The sequence below is a fragment of the Nycticebus coucang genome, chromosome 7 (genome assembly GCF_027406575.1).
Source record: "Nycticebus coucang isolate mNycCou1 chromosome 7, mNycCou1.pri, whole genome shotgun sequence".
NCBI lineage: Eukaryota > Metazoa > Chordata > Mammalia > Primates > Lorisidae > Nycticebus > Nycticebus coucang.
Genome location: NC_069786.1, coordinates 34,446,084 through 34,459,119, shown reverse-complemented (window position 1 = coordinate 34,459,119; position 13,036 = coordinate 34,446,084). Strand labels below are relative to the sequence as shown.

The 13,036-nt window shown below is 35.9% G+C and overlaps 1 protein-coding gene across 1 annotated transcript in view; it reads left to right on the top strand.

Moving 5' to 3' along the window:
• LRP1B (LDL receptor related protein 1B) overlaps positions 1-13,036 on the top strand; it is a 2,318,354-nt gene that overhangs the window by 1,922,748 nt on the left and 382,570 nt on the right. The window contains exon 52 of the mRNA XM_053597274.1: positions 9,296-9,424. Coding sequence (XP_053453249.1) covers positions 9,296-9,424 — 129 coding nt within the window. The remainder of the gene's footprint in view (positions 1-9,295; positions 9,425-13,036) is intronic.

Genomic DNA, 13,036 nt, shown 5'->3' with positions numbered 1-13,036 from the left:
GGTTCCAGTTCTAAGTGGAAAAGCTTTCAGTTTTACTCCATCCAATAAAATATTAACTGTAGGTTGTCAAAGATAGCTTTGATCATTTTAAGAAATTTGCCACCTATGCCTATACTCTTCAGTGTTCTAATTAGAAAAGGATGCTGGATTTTATCAAGTGTTTTTCTACATCTGTTGAAAGAATCATATGGTCTTTGTTTTTGCTTCTGTTGATACAGTGAAAAATGTCTATGGACTTGCGTATGTTAAACCAGCCTTATATCCCTGGGATGAAACCTACTTGATCATGATGTATGACTTTTTTGATGATAAGCTGTAATCTATTGGCTAGAATTTTTGCATCTATATTCATTAGTGACGTTTTTCTGACGTTCTCCTTTGTAGTTGGGTCTTTTCCTGGTTTTGGTATCAGGGTGATGTTTTTTTCATAGAACATGTTGGAGAAGAAGTATGGGAATAAGCTCTTCTTTGAAGGATTGGTAGAATTCTGATGTGAAGCCATCCAGACCAGGGCATTTTTTTTTTTTTTGGAAGAGTTTTTATTGTTTCTTTGATCTGAGTGATTGAAATTGGTCCGTTCAGGAGACCTGTTTCTTCCTGGCTAAGTCTTCAGGAAGGGCGTGATTCCAAATATTGATCCATTTCCTTCACATTGTCAAATTTCTGGGCATAGAGTTTCTGGTAGCATTCAGAAATAATCTCTTTTCTTCTGAATACCATTTGCCTGAAAATTTGTCTTCCAACCCTTAACTCTGAAATTTAATTTGTCTTTTGAGGCTCAGTGTGTTTCCTGCAGGCAGTAAATGGATGGCTTGTGTTTTTTAATACAATCAACCAATCTATGCCTGTTCAGTGGGGAACTCAATCCATTAACATTTATTGAGATTATTGATAAGTGTGGTAGCATTTCTTATTTAGTGAAAGCCCATTGTTTAGTTTTATCTTTTGCATCTTTGTGGAAGCTCGGTTCTGTCCTTTAATTTCTGGGTGCTTACTTTGCTGGTGGTCCATTGTGATGGTCAGTGTGTAGAACAGGTTGAATTATTTCCTGTAGAGCTGGTCTTGTTCTGGCAAATTTCCTCAATGTTTGCACATCAGTAGAAGATTTGATTTCTTCATCAATTTTAAGGCTTAGCTTAACAGGATTCTGGGCCAGAACTTGTTCTGTTTAAGTAGATTAAAGGTAGATGACCATTGTCTTCTGGCATGAAAAGTTTCATTAGAGAAGTCTGCAGTCACCCAGATGAATTTGCCCCTGTAGGTCAATTGGCGCTTACTCCCAACAGCCTGCAAAATTTTTTCTTTTGTCTTGACTATAGATAGGTTCATCACAATGTGTCTTAGAGAAGCTCTATTAGAGTTGTGGCAACCAAGGGTCCGATATCCCTCTGAAAGGAGTGTGTTAGAATCTTTGGTGATATTTGGAAAATTTTCATTTATAATATTCTCTAGTATGGTTTCCATTCCTCTGGGGTATTTTTCTTCCCCTTCTGTGATACCTACAACTCATATATTTGAATGCTTCATAAAGTTTCATAATTCTATCAGTGAACTTTCTGCTTTCTTTCTCTTCTTTTCTGCATCTTTAACTATCTGATTTATCTCAAGAGCTTTGTCCTCTACCTTTGAGATTCTTTCTTCTGCATGGTCTAATCTGTTGTTGATACTTTCTATTGTATTTTTAAGTTCCCTAATTGACTGTTTCAGTTCCTTTAGCTCTGCTATATCCTTTCTATATTCTTCATATAATTCATCTCTTATTTTATTCTTGGTTATTTTCCACTTTCTCAGCAATATCCTTCATTGTGTTCATCACATGTCATTCTGTCATTTCTATATAGGTGGAATCTTCTGCAGTAGCTACCTCATGGTCCCTTGGTGGGGGGGGGTGTGCTCTGGACTGATTTTTCATGTTGCCATAATTTTTCTGCTGATTCTTCCTTATGAGTGTATTATTTTACCAGCTTCCTTGCCCTAATTTTCCTATCACTCCCTCTTGCTCTTTAAGTTACCATGCCTCTGGTCTAAGGTTTCAATGAGTCCTTTTGGTACACAACCAAAAGAATGACAAGGTTGAAGAGCAAGAAGGGAAAAAAGACTTAAAGAAAAGAAAAAAAGAGAAAGGTGAGGTGGTGAGTAAAAGGGAATATTGACAAAAAGAAGAGAGACAGAGAAAGAGTGAGACAGGAGTAATAAAGGTGTACAGTAGGGTACTTTGACCCAACCTTTAAACCCCCCAACCTCTGGGGGTGCTGGATTGGGTGGTTTCCTTGAGGTCAGCAAGTCTTTGCCAGCCTGAGCAGACATGGTACCCCACCTCCACCAAATAGAGAGGAAAGACAAAAATACTATAAATCAAACCAATACAAACAAACAGAAAATCTTATGGGATAAAATTGGGAGGGAAAAAAAACACAAATAATAGGGGCAGAAATGCTAGCAAAAATGAAATTATTAAAGAAGGCAACAATGGAAAATAATATTTAAAGTAGAAAAATGAGGACTGAAAAGAAAAAAAAGAAAAGAAAAATTTAGAGGGAAAATGTTGAAACTAAAAAACCAACCAAACAAACATAAAAACAAAGCCGTGTATATATTTTGCTGAATGTTGTCTGGGCAACAGATGATCTTGTGGGGTATGAGATGTTAATCACAATACTGATACAGTTGTATGAGATGGAGACTGGAGGCCTCTGCTGATTTCTCAAACCCCGTAGGGTTGAGAACCTAAATCTCTCCTCAGCCCGCTTAAAAGACACTTTATTGTTAACCTTGGCTAAGCAGAAGCTTTTCCGGGAAATCACTTATTACTGGTATCTCTCCTGAAGTGGCTGCCTGCTTATTCAGTGTGCCAAAACTGGTCTCACTCTATGCCCCTGAGGGCTGAGGTTGCAAGGCAGCCCTCCTACTGCCAAAGACTAAAAGCTCTTTCAGTCCTAGCCTTTGGTGCTTCTTAGTCACTAGATCACTCAACCAAGGTCTCCCAGCTGGAGCCTTGCTCTGTAACCCTGAGGGAAAAGCCTGCAGGGGCAGTTCTCCCACAATGGCTGTGGGGGCGGCCCATAGCCAAACAATATTAGCTCCCTTCTGGCTCAGCATCTCAATGTTTAAAGTCATCCACACTCTCACCCAAGTTCTTCCAAGGTAGTTCAATGAGTGCTCAAATCCAAAAAAACCAAAACAGCCCACAGAGAAGGCCTTCCCTATTTGCAATCTCGCTGCTATCGTAGTTACAGCTATCGCAGCCAGGGCCTCAGACCGAATGAACGCAACCACTTGCTACTTCTCCACTGATTTTGTCTTCCTCCTGGAGTCCAGAAGTCTCTTGCTGTCTCCCTGCATCCCCAAAGGGATGTTTCTGGGCAGAGCCCACAACCAGAGATACCTTCTCTACCTAATGTCACCACGCCCGGTTGCAAAGAAGCTGTTACTTAGCCACCATCTTGCTCCCTCCTCCTAGTTTATCTATCTTTTCTAAAGAGCACTTTAAATTTAGCATTATAGGATTTGAGGTATCATTGTCAGATGTCTATGTTTACTTACTATATGTCACCTACAAAATGAGCATAAAGCATTTTATTAATCACAAATATTTAATAAATACTTTAAATAGAACTATTAAGTAAATCTTATAAGGAATAAAAGAAGGAAGCAAGCTGATATCCATAAATTTATTATAATTGGCCAGAATTCCCACTAATTTATTAGTATGTATATCTATCTAATCTGTTTCTATATATGGATATGTATCTACTGCTATGTATTCTTCAGTCATTATATCAGACCTTGGTAGTAGCTATTGTCATTCTCTTTATATAGAGAGGCATACCTGTGTCAAAGAATAAAGTATACGTAAAGAATTAAAGATTTTTAATGTTTCTTTGAAATTTCAGAGTTTGTGGCCTGCTAACTATATAGATGGAGGTAGTATTTTATAGTACTCAAGCTAAACTTAAGTTTTCTGTACATGACATAGAATTGAAGATGTTGAAGATACTCCTGAAAGAAGGCAATTTATTTTCTTATGTTTAAAACATTCTACATCTATGTTTTTATTTATATAGCTGAAACAAATTAGAGTTATACAATAAATAATTCTAAATATAGAAAGATCAGTATCAAAAACCTCTGAAAGTAAAAAAAATACTTATCAAATACATATCATTAATCGACTACTGTCCTATCTTTTTAACACCTTTGTTTCTCTTCGCTATTAAGTATTATTTTTATTAAATTTCAACAAAAGGATTGCCTGTTTGGAATAGGAAAAGTATTTTTCCAGTTTGTAAAGTCATCTTGCTTTTGACCCCTTTGTTTACCCCGGAATTAAATTGGTTTCATTTATAATTCAGTATTTGCTATGGGGACACAGTATAATGGAAGGGGCAAAGCTTTGAAGTCATATAGACTTTGAATTCTCCCAAATCCATGGTGTAAAACTGTGTGATCAGGGACAACTTCATTTTATTCCTTATTTCTTTGATTCTTTACTTTTTAAAGGGGCACAAAAATATACTCATGTAACTTATTGTGGTCACTTAACATACAGCCAATGTGCACAGTATCCATGAGATTGTCTCCATTCTCTTTTTGTTTTGTTTCTCTTGTCCCCTTCATTTGTCAAAGTGTTCATATAGAACCTCCATATATATCAGTGTCCTGATAATGCTTTTTATACGCACATAGAAGATTAAAATGATAATGGACATGTTTGCCTGCTATCAAAACTCTGGGTGTATTTAATTACAATCTGCTTTTATGTACTAACTAACAAACTAGTAACATGTTTAAAAAAAATACCTTTAGGGTGGTGCCTGTGGCTCAGTCGATAGGGCGCCAGCCCCATATACCGAGGGTGGCGGGTTCAAGCCTGGCCCCGGCCAAACTGCAACCAAAAAATAGCCGGGCGTTGTGGCGAGCGCCTGTAGTCCCAGCTACTCAGGAGGCTGAGGCAAGAGAATCGCTTAAGCCCAGGAGTTGGAGGTTGCTGTGAGCTGTGTGAGGCCACGGCACTCTACCGAGGGCCATAAAGTGAGACTCTGTCTCTACAAAATAAAAAAAAAAAAAAATACCTTTAGATCAAACATCAGTCAATGAAATAAATCTAATAATTTGGAATAGGAAAGGAACATTACAAGTAATTTATCTCAGTTGTTGCCAACCTTTCATTTATAAAACATTGTTCTCAGAAGTTTGTTCAAAGTAGTCTTTCATACTCCATCTCTAAATATACTGATGCAGCATGTAAACACATTCATTTCTGATAAGCATGTGATGATTCTGAGTTAGGATACTTGAGGATCCCATTGTGAAAACCATATCACCTCATGGTAAGGTAGATAAAATATAGAAACACTTAAAGAGATTAGTAAATCTGCCTCAGGACCCTCAGATAATTAGTGATGGGGGGTAGTATCAGAATTCAGGTTTCTGCTATTAAATAAGACAGTAACTCTTACCAATCACATTATTATCTGAGTTGGTGCATGAAATAGATCTAGTGGAATTCCATCATCTTTTTCCCTGGGATTCTTTCTCATGAGGAAAGCAATATGTCTCCAGATGGCAGTAGCAACTATGGAATGAAGCCATGAGTTTTTTCTTTGGCCCATTTTCTTCCCAATTGACATAATGTTTTGGCGTGTTCTTAACACAGAATCTGTTTAACACTATCAAGGAAGCCAGAAAATGAGCTGCAAAGAGCCTGATGCTATTTTATAGCTGGGCATATCTTAGTAATTATCTGGTCATACCTATCATTTTAAAGATAGGGAAATTCAGATACTGGTTTTCTCCAAGGTCATACAGAATTAAACTTTTCCACTGCCAAATCAAGGCTCTTTCTAGTATAACTATCATGGGAACAAATTACAGTGATATTATAGACAAGGAGTTCTCCATTTATCGAAACTTCTTATTAGAAAAAAATATATATTTTTTTAAAAAGTCATGCTAAATGATAAAAGTATTAAAGCATTGAATTGAGAATATAATATTAAAAATGACACTGTATGTTTTTATGGCAAGCTTGAAAAGATACATAGGAAAGAATAATACAAAAGTATTTTATTTTGTAAATAGTATTATTATAGAAGGTTCTAAAACATAATAATTAGCAAATAAATTAAATTTAAAAGAAAGAAACATTTATTCAATATATTATTTTTTATCTTTTCCAGTAGTAGATACCTTGTTAAACCCTAGTCTATTAAAGCACTTATTCTCAGTCAGATGAGCAAATCTAAATTACCTGGAGACTTGTCAATTTTCACTTGCTATTCTTTCATCCAAGCTAAGATGTATGTCAGGGATAGAAATGTTTATGTTGGAAAAGATTACTAGCAGGTTTTATTTGACACTTTGCTGCCAACCATACTGAAAACATTGCATTGCATTTTCTGTTAACAACTCTTTGTCCAAAAAGAAAGTAGATAATTATAATTTAATTAACACACATTGGTCATTACTTTAAATGATTAGAAACAAATGTTTTCCAACAATCTAGTCACTTACTTTAATACTGGACATAGTGAAATATTTTAATAATTATAAAAAATATGGGGTTTGTCATCTTTTCTGGGTAACTTTAGGTCATAAGAATGTAAAAATTAAAACAAGTTAGATTGGTGGCTAGTTATGCTACTGATTCCCTGAACAAGTATGTTATATAAAAAGCAAATTGACAAGAAAACCAAGCAGTCTGTATATATAACTGCATGAGAGGCTAGGAAAACAGCATAATAAAGAGTCATTTGACATATGACTACCCTATGGTCATATTAGGAAAAGAAAAGAGAAACTACCTATAACCCTTTGAATTATTTTTTCAGATAATTAGGGAGTGCACATGTTTTGTTTACATACTTTATTTTTATACAGATTGAGTCAAAATTATAAGTGTGACCTTCAACAAGATACTGTGAACTCTACCCAATAGGTGTGGTTTTAATTATCCCTTCTTTTCCCCAGCTTGCCTTTCATTGAGATTTACTTCGTATATATACTTAAGTGTTGATAGATTAATTCCACTTTGGTATTGTATTGAGTACATGTGTTTGTTCTCCATTCTTGTGATGTTTGACTTAGAAGAATGGTTTCTAGTTCCATCTAGATTGTTACAAATGATTCTAGGTCACCTTTTTTATGTCTGAGTAGTACTCCATAGTATGGATGTACCATACTTTATTAATCCATTCATGTATTGGTGGGTACATGGGTTGTTTGCATATTTTGTGATTGTGCATTTTGTCATCATAAAAATTCAAGTGCCAGTGATCTTTCTTTTTTCCTTTGGGCATATGCCCAGCAGTGGGATTTTTTGATCAAATGGCAGATCTGCATTAAGTTCTTTGAGGTATCTCCTTAGAATTTTCCATAGAGGTAGTACTAGTTTGCTGTCCCAACAGTGGTGTATAAAAGTTCCTTTCTCTCTACTTCTACACCAGTATCTGTTGATTTGGGACTTTTTAATATGAACCATTCTCATAGGAGTTAGGTGATATCTGATTGTGGTTTTGGTTTGTATTTCCCTAATGATTAGAGATGTTGAGCATTTTTTAATGAGTTTGTTGGCCATTAGTAATCTTAATTTGAAAATTTTTCTGTTCACATCTTTTGCCCACTTTTTATGGAGGTTAGTTGTTTCTTGCTAATTTGCTTGAGTTCTTTATAGATTCTGCTTATCAGTCCTTTACAAGATGTATAGCATGCAAATATTTTCTCCCATTCTGTGATTTGTCTGTTTGACTTTTGATTGTGTCCTTGGCTGTACAGAAAGAAGCTTTTTAATTTGATCAGGTCCCATTTATTTATTTTGTTGTTGCTCTGATTGCAAACCCCCTCTGATTTAGGGGTTTTCATCATGAATTCATCACCTATGCTGGTAGCTACAAGAGGTTTTCCAACATTTTCTTCTAGGATTCTTATAGTTTCAAGCCTTAGGACTAAGTCTTTCATCCATGATGAGTAAATTTCTGTGAGTGGTAGAGTACAATTCTTATTTCAGTCTTCTACCTTTGGCTATCCAGTTTTCCCAGCATCATTTATTGAATGGGTGATATTTTCCCCAGTGCATATTTTTATCTGTTTTCCCCAAAATCAGATGAAAATATGAGGATTATTTCACCTATGTATTCTCTCTTCTGATAGGTGAAAGATTTCTATAGGGAACATTGAAACCCTGAGGAAAGAAATTAAAGATTATATAAACAGATGGGAAAAATACATCAGGCTCTGGGATTGGCAGAATCATCATTGTTAACGTGGCTGTACTACCACTCAAAGTGATTTATATATTCAACTCACTTCCAATTAAAACAATAATGCCACTTACATAAATCTAGAAAAATAAATAGTTCTACACTTCTTATGGAACCAAAAAAGACCCCAAATAATTAGCAACCTTACTAATAAGAACAAAGTGGGAGGCAACACTTTACCAGACTTCAAGCTATGCTACAAGGCTATAGTGACCAGAACAGCATGATATTGGCCCCAGAACAGAGCTACTTTGAATATGCAAAGTCAGTACTCATTTTGTTTTTTGTTGCATACATTTGAAAAACATCATTATGTATCTAAAGGAACACTGCATTAGTAAAATAGGGAAAGGGTAGATTCTGTTTAGTAAGTGTATAAAAACAAAGTGAACGTGAATACATTTATTCTTTTCAGCAACATAAGATGCAAAGTAACAACAATGACATCAGTGGTTAAGAGAAAAAGGTACTTAAGAATAGGAAGGTTTCTAGACTCCCAGTTTAGCATATGAGACCCTGTGCCACTTGTAACTTTCTGGAAGCTTTTTAACTTTTCTGAGCCTCAGTTTCCTTTTCTGCAAAATGAAGCTAATAGTTCTACTAAATGGGGTTATTGCAAGGATCAAGTGAGCTAATATGTTAAGGGCTTTGCACAGGATCAGAAATAAAAATGGCATTATAATTACTACTATTACAATTATATTTTTAGACTTAGTTTTTTTGAAACCTTATCTCAGTTTTCTTTTGAAACCTTATCTCATAATTTTATTTATTTATGCTCTGCTACATTTTATAAAGATAACAGATATTTTTGTACATGTAGCTTTAAGGAAGCTTTAGGAAAGAATACATTCTTCAACAAAAATGTATAGACAGTTAAGGGAAAGAACAATGTTTTTATGATACCAAGTAACTATGATCTCTTTATCATAAGCAACATTCCTCTGCTTTCCCTTATTAAAATAGAAAATATAAATGGTGGACATTCTCCAGCAGACACACAGTGATCTTAATGGCATTTTTGCTTTGGGTTTCAGGTGCTATAACCTGTGCTGCTGACATGTTCAGCTGCCAGGGCTCCCATGCTTGTGTGCCCCGATATTGGCTTTGTGATGGTGAAAGGGACTGTCCAAATGGAAGTGATGAACTTTCCACAGCTGGCTGCGGTACGAACATTTCCTGGGATGGTATTTCAAAGAAAGCTTCTACAGCACCCTTGGATGTTTGTTTTTGTAAATTTACCATATCACATTTTCAATTACTTTCCCAATTCCACAACCCATAGGTAGTATTAGACTTAATCTGGTGGAATGTTGCTATCCTAGTCATTCTGCAACCCCTTTAACTGCTGTTCAGAGTATTTTAAACATGTACAGTGAAATTACCCATTTAAAAACCATTTTGATCAACACATTTATCATTTCACATTTGGGATAATATAACTGCAGTATATGCATGTGTGAATGTGGTACGTTCGCGCATGTGTGAATGTGGTACGTTCGGTGTTTTTCATGTCTTCCATCACCACCCTCCATGATGGCTTTTAAATTGCCTATTACAGATACTCTGTAAATAGCTTTCTGATTCTAAGTAACTACTGATCAGGAGGTTAGTAAATACTGATTCGTCCCAGGGACAGGTATTAACCCTTGGGTCAGGTAAAAATAGTATAGATGTAGCTGAATGAAGCTGAGGGATCAAAGGAACATCTGTGAAAGTCAAACAGTTACTAAGTTTTTGACTCTAGGTCACTTAGGAAATTTTCAGGTACGTACTCAATAACAAACATAGATAAATTCCTTTGCATGATCAGGAGAATGAAGAGACATTATTTGAATGCAAATCTGAAGGTCACATAGGGCAATTTGTCAGAAATAGTGGTGTGAACACTGCTCATTAAAATGAATTCTGTCAATCATCTTTCCAATGGCGTGTCTTCATGTCTTTAAAATATAGCATCAGAAGCCATAATGTAAGCATATATGTATATGGGTGTGTGTACACCAGGAATAGTTAGAGCTGAAAAGAAAAAAGAAAACTTTGAGGTAGGCCTATTTTCAAAGAACTCTAACAATTGTTGTAGAATAATTCACTTTGATCTTGAAACTGATATATGTCTAAAAGGTCAATGGTGCCACTGAGGGCTACATAATAAAGGATTATGCATCAATTCAGAGATCCAGATGGCCCCAGTATGTTGTTGCTATTGTAGCAAGTTAACATTCTGGGAGGCATATTAACTTTTGGACCACAAGGGTACTATTAAGTAAATTATGCTAAAATGCAGCAAATTGTACTCAAGTGACCTAAAAGTATTAATGCCAAATAAGTCACTGTTGCTCAGTGTTTGAAAGATTAATTCATACATTAGAATTGGCATAATTCACTTGAGTTATCTAAGCTGTCACATAGTTCAAAGTTAGAGTCACATAGTTCAAACTCAGAGTTGACTAACTCTGAGTTTTACTTAGCTGGCTAATTAACTGTTAATGCTGCTCCTAAGTGGCCTCCATATGCTCACAAATAATTCACTGAAAGTAGATTATATCCAATTAAATTTAAAAAACCTTTTTGTTTTACCTGCTCTGTTTTGATAATTACTGAAATGAATGCAGAGATTCCTTTGTTTGTGGAGTCTGGAGCAGCATGAGGGCAGGCAGTGATAGGTATGTGAAAGAATAATTATAGTATCTGTACCTTAAGTGTTAGGATAATGTGTATAAAATATGCTAGGTTATCACATAGAAATATTATGAAAAAGTCCCAGAAGTCTCATGGGAAGATTTTAAGAAAAAGTGATAACCTATGCTGTCTGAGTCTTATTGGACAAAGAAAAATAAAAGTGTTCCATGAAAAGGAAAGTGCTTATTAAGACGTGAAGGGGAAAATGGAAGGCACACAGGTTTCCTCAGGTACCCGTTATATACCAATTATTGTGATAGTTGCTGTTATTTATATTACTAAATTCCCTAATGTTTCAGAGAAATGTTTACAAAGTCTTCCAAAAATAGTTGTAATATAGACAGGCGTTTAGAGAGCACTTAGAAATATATTGGACACCTAAAATGAGAAGATCTGTTTCACATACATAATCTCGCACTTAATAGAAATTTATCATGTAGATTTTATTATCCCCATTAAATAGATAAATAAACAAATGCACTATGAAAGTAAATAGCTCCCTCAAGTATACAAATATAAGTGGCAGAGCCGCTTTCTACAATGACTTTTCTTTCCCAGTGTTTAGCAATAACATATAGAAGATTCTTGTCATTTGTACTATTCCAAACCCTCAGTACAACCAGAGTATTTACCCTTTAAATATCTTTAGAAAAAAATTTAAGTGATTTTTCCAGCCTCTTATATAGAATATTACAGTTTATTTCCATGTACAAGTTTTGTTCTTTTGAACTTTTTTGCTGAAGTTTATTGCACACTTGGATCAACCATTTTTCTCTCTTGGTGGAGCACTGCTTTCATCCTACAGGATCAACATTACATTTTATGGGTCAATATACCTAATTTTGCATAGGTGGAGCTCATTACATAAAAGATCTTATATTTACTTAGTTCAACACCCTACTCTTGAAGTCACCTGGAGTTGTATTTTATTTTTAATGACCAATACCTTTCTTACCCTTATTAGTTTTCTTTTCTCATTTCCATTATGAACATCAGTACTTGTTTTTTTTATGTCCATTCTTATAAGAAAGAAACATTTTTATCAGTTTACCAGCATTATTATTTTTACCAGCATTACTATAGGCCTATAGAAAAAAAAAAAAAAAACACTGTAGCAGCCTGAAGAGCCTATGGCTAGGAGGAGTGAAAGTTATAAGAAATACCTGTATAGCTCAATAATGGAACACCTTGGTGAATAGGGCATGGAGAGGGATTTAGCTCTCCTAACAAGCATGAGAGCTTGAGAGATGAGAGGACTGGAGAATTGGCAGTCTCTACATCTGTGGTGTTGAGAGGCACAAAATCAGCCTTTTATTAAGCTGGAGGAGAAGGCAGTCGGGAGCCTGAGTGTTCTTTCACAGACCCGCTTACTCTGACGCTGTCTCCTCTGGTGCCTGCAGAACGCCAGCCCAGCGTCTCTCTGCTGAAGATTTCCATACTCTACTAAAGACTAAGATCTAGCTTTCTAAGAAGACGTTTTACTCTAAGACTCTCTCTTTGTATCTCTCTCTCTCCAGCTAAAGTAGATAGCCCTCAGGTACCTAAGAGAAATTGTTCTTGAGCATGGTAGCTTGGTGGTCCACGTCAGGAGCCTAGTTAAGCCAAGCCGAGACCTGGCCAGACCTGGGCCCTGACAAGCGGCGGCAGCCGTGGGATGTGACAAAACACAAATCTTGTTATTAACTGGAGATTTTTTTTTATATAGTTGACAATTTTATTAATCATGGTGAATTAATAAATTGGCATTCTGTTTTTTCTGAAAAAAAAAAAAAAGATGAAATAGGGTGGTGCCTGTGCCTCAGTGGGCAGGGCGCTGGCCCCATACCAAGGGTGGCGGGTTCAAACCCAGCCCCGGTCAAACTGCAACAACAACAAAAAAATAGCCTGGCATTGTGGCGGGCGCCTATAGCCCCAGCTATTCAGAAGGCTGAGGCAAGGGGGAATTGCCTAAGCCCAGGAGTTGGAGGTTGCTGTGAGCTGTGTGATGTTGCAGAACACTACTGGGCAATAAAGTGAAACTCTGTATCTTAAAAAAAAAAATAAAAAAAAATAACAGTACAACAAAATGATGAAATAGTCTCATACAGTTACTTTTC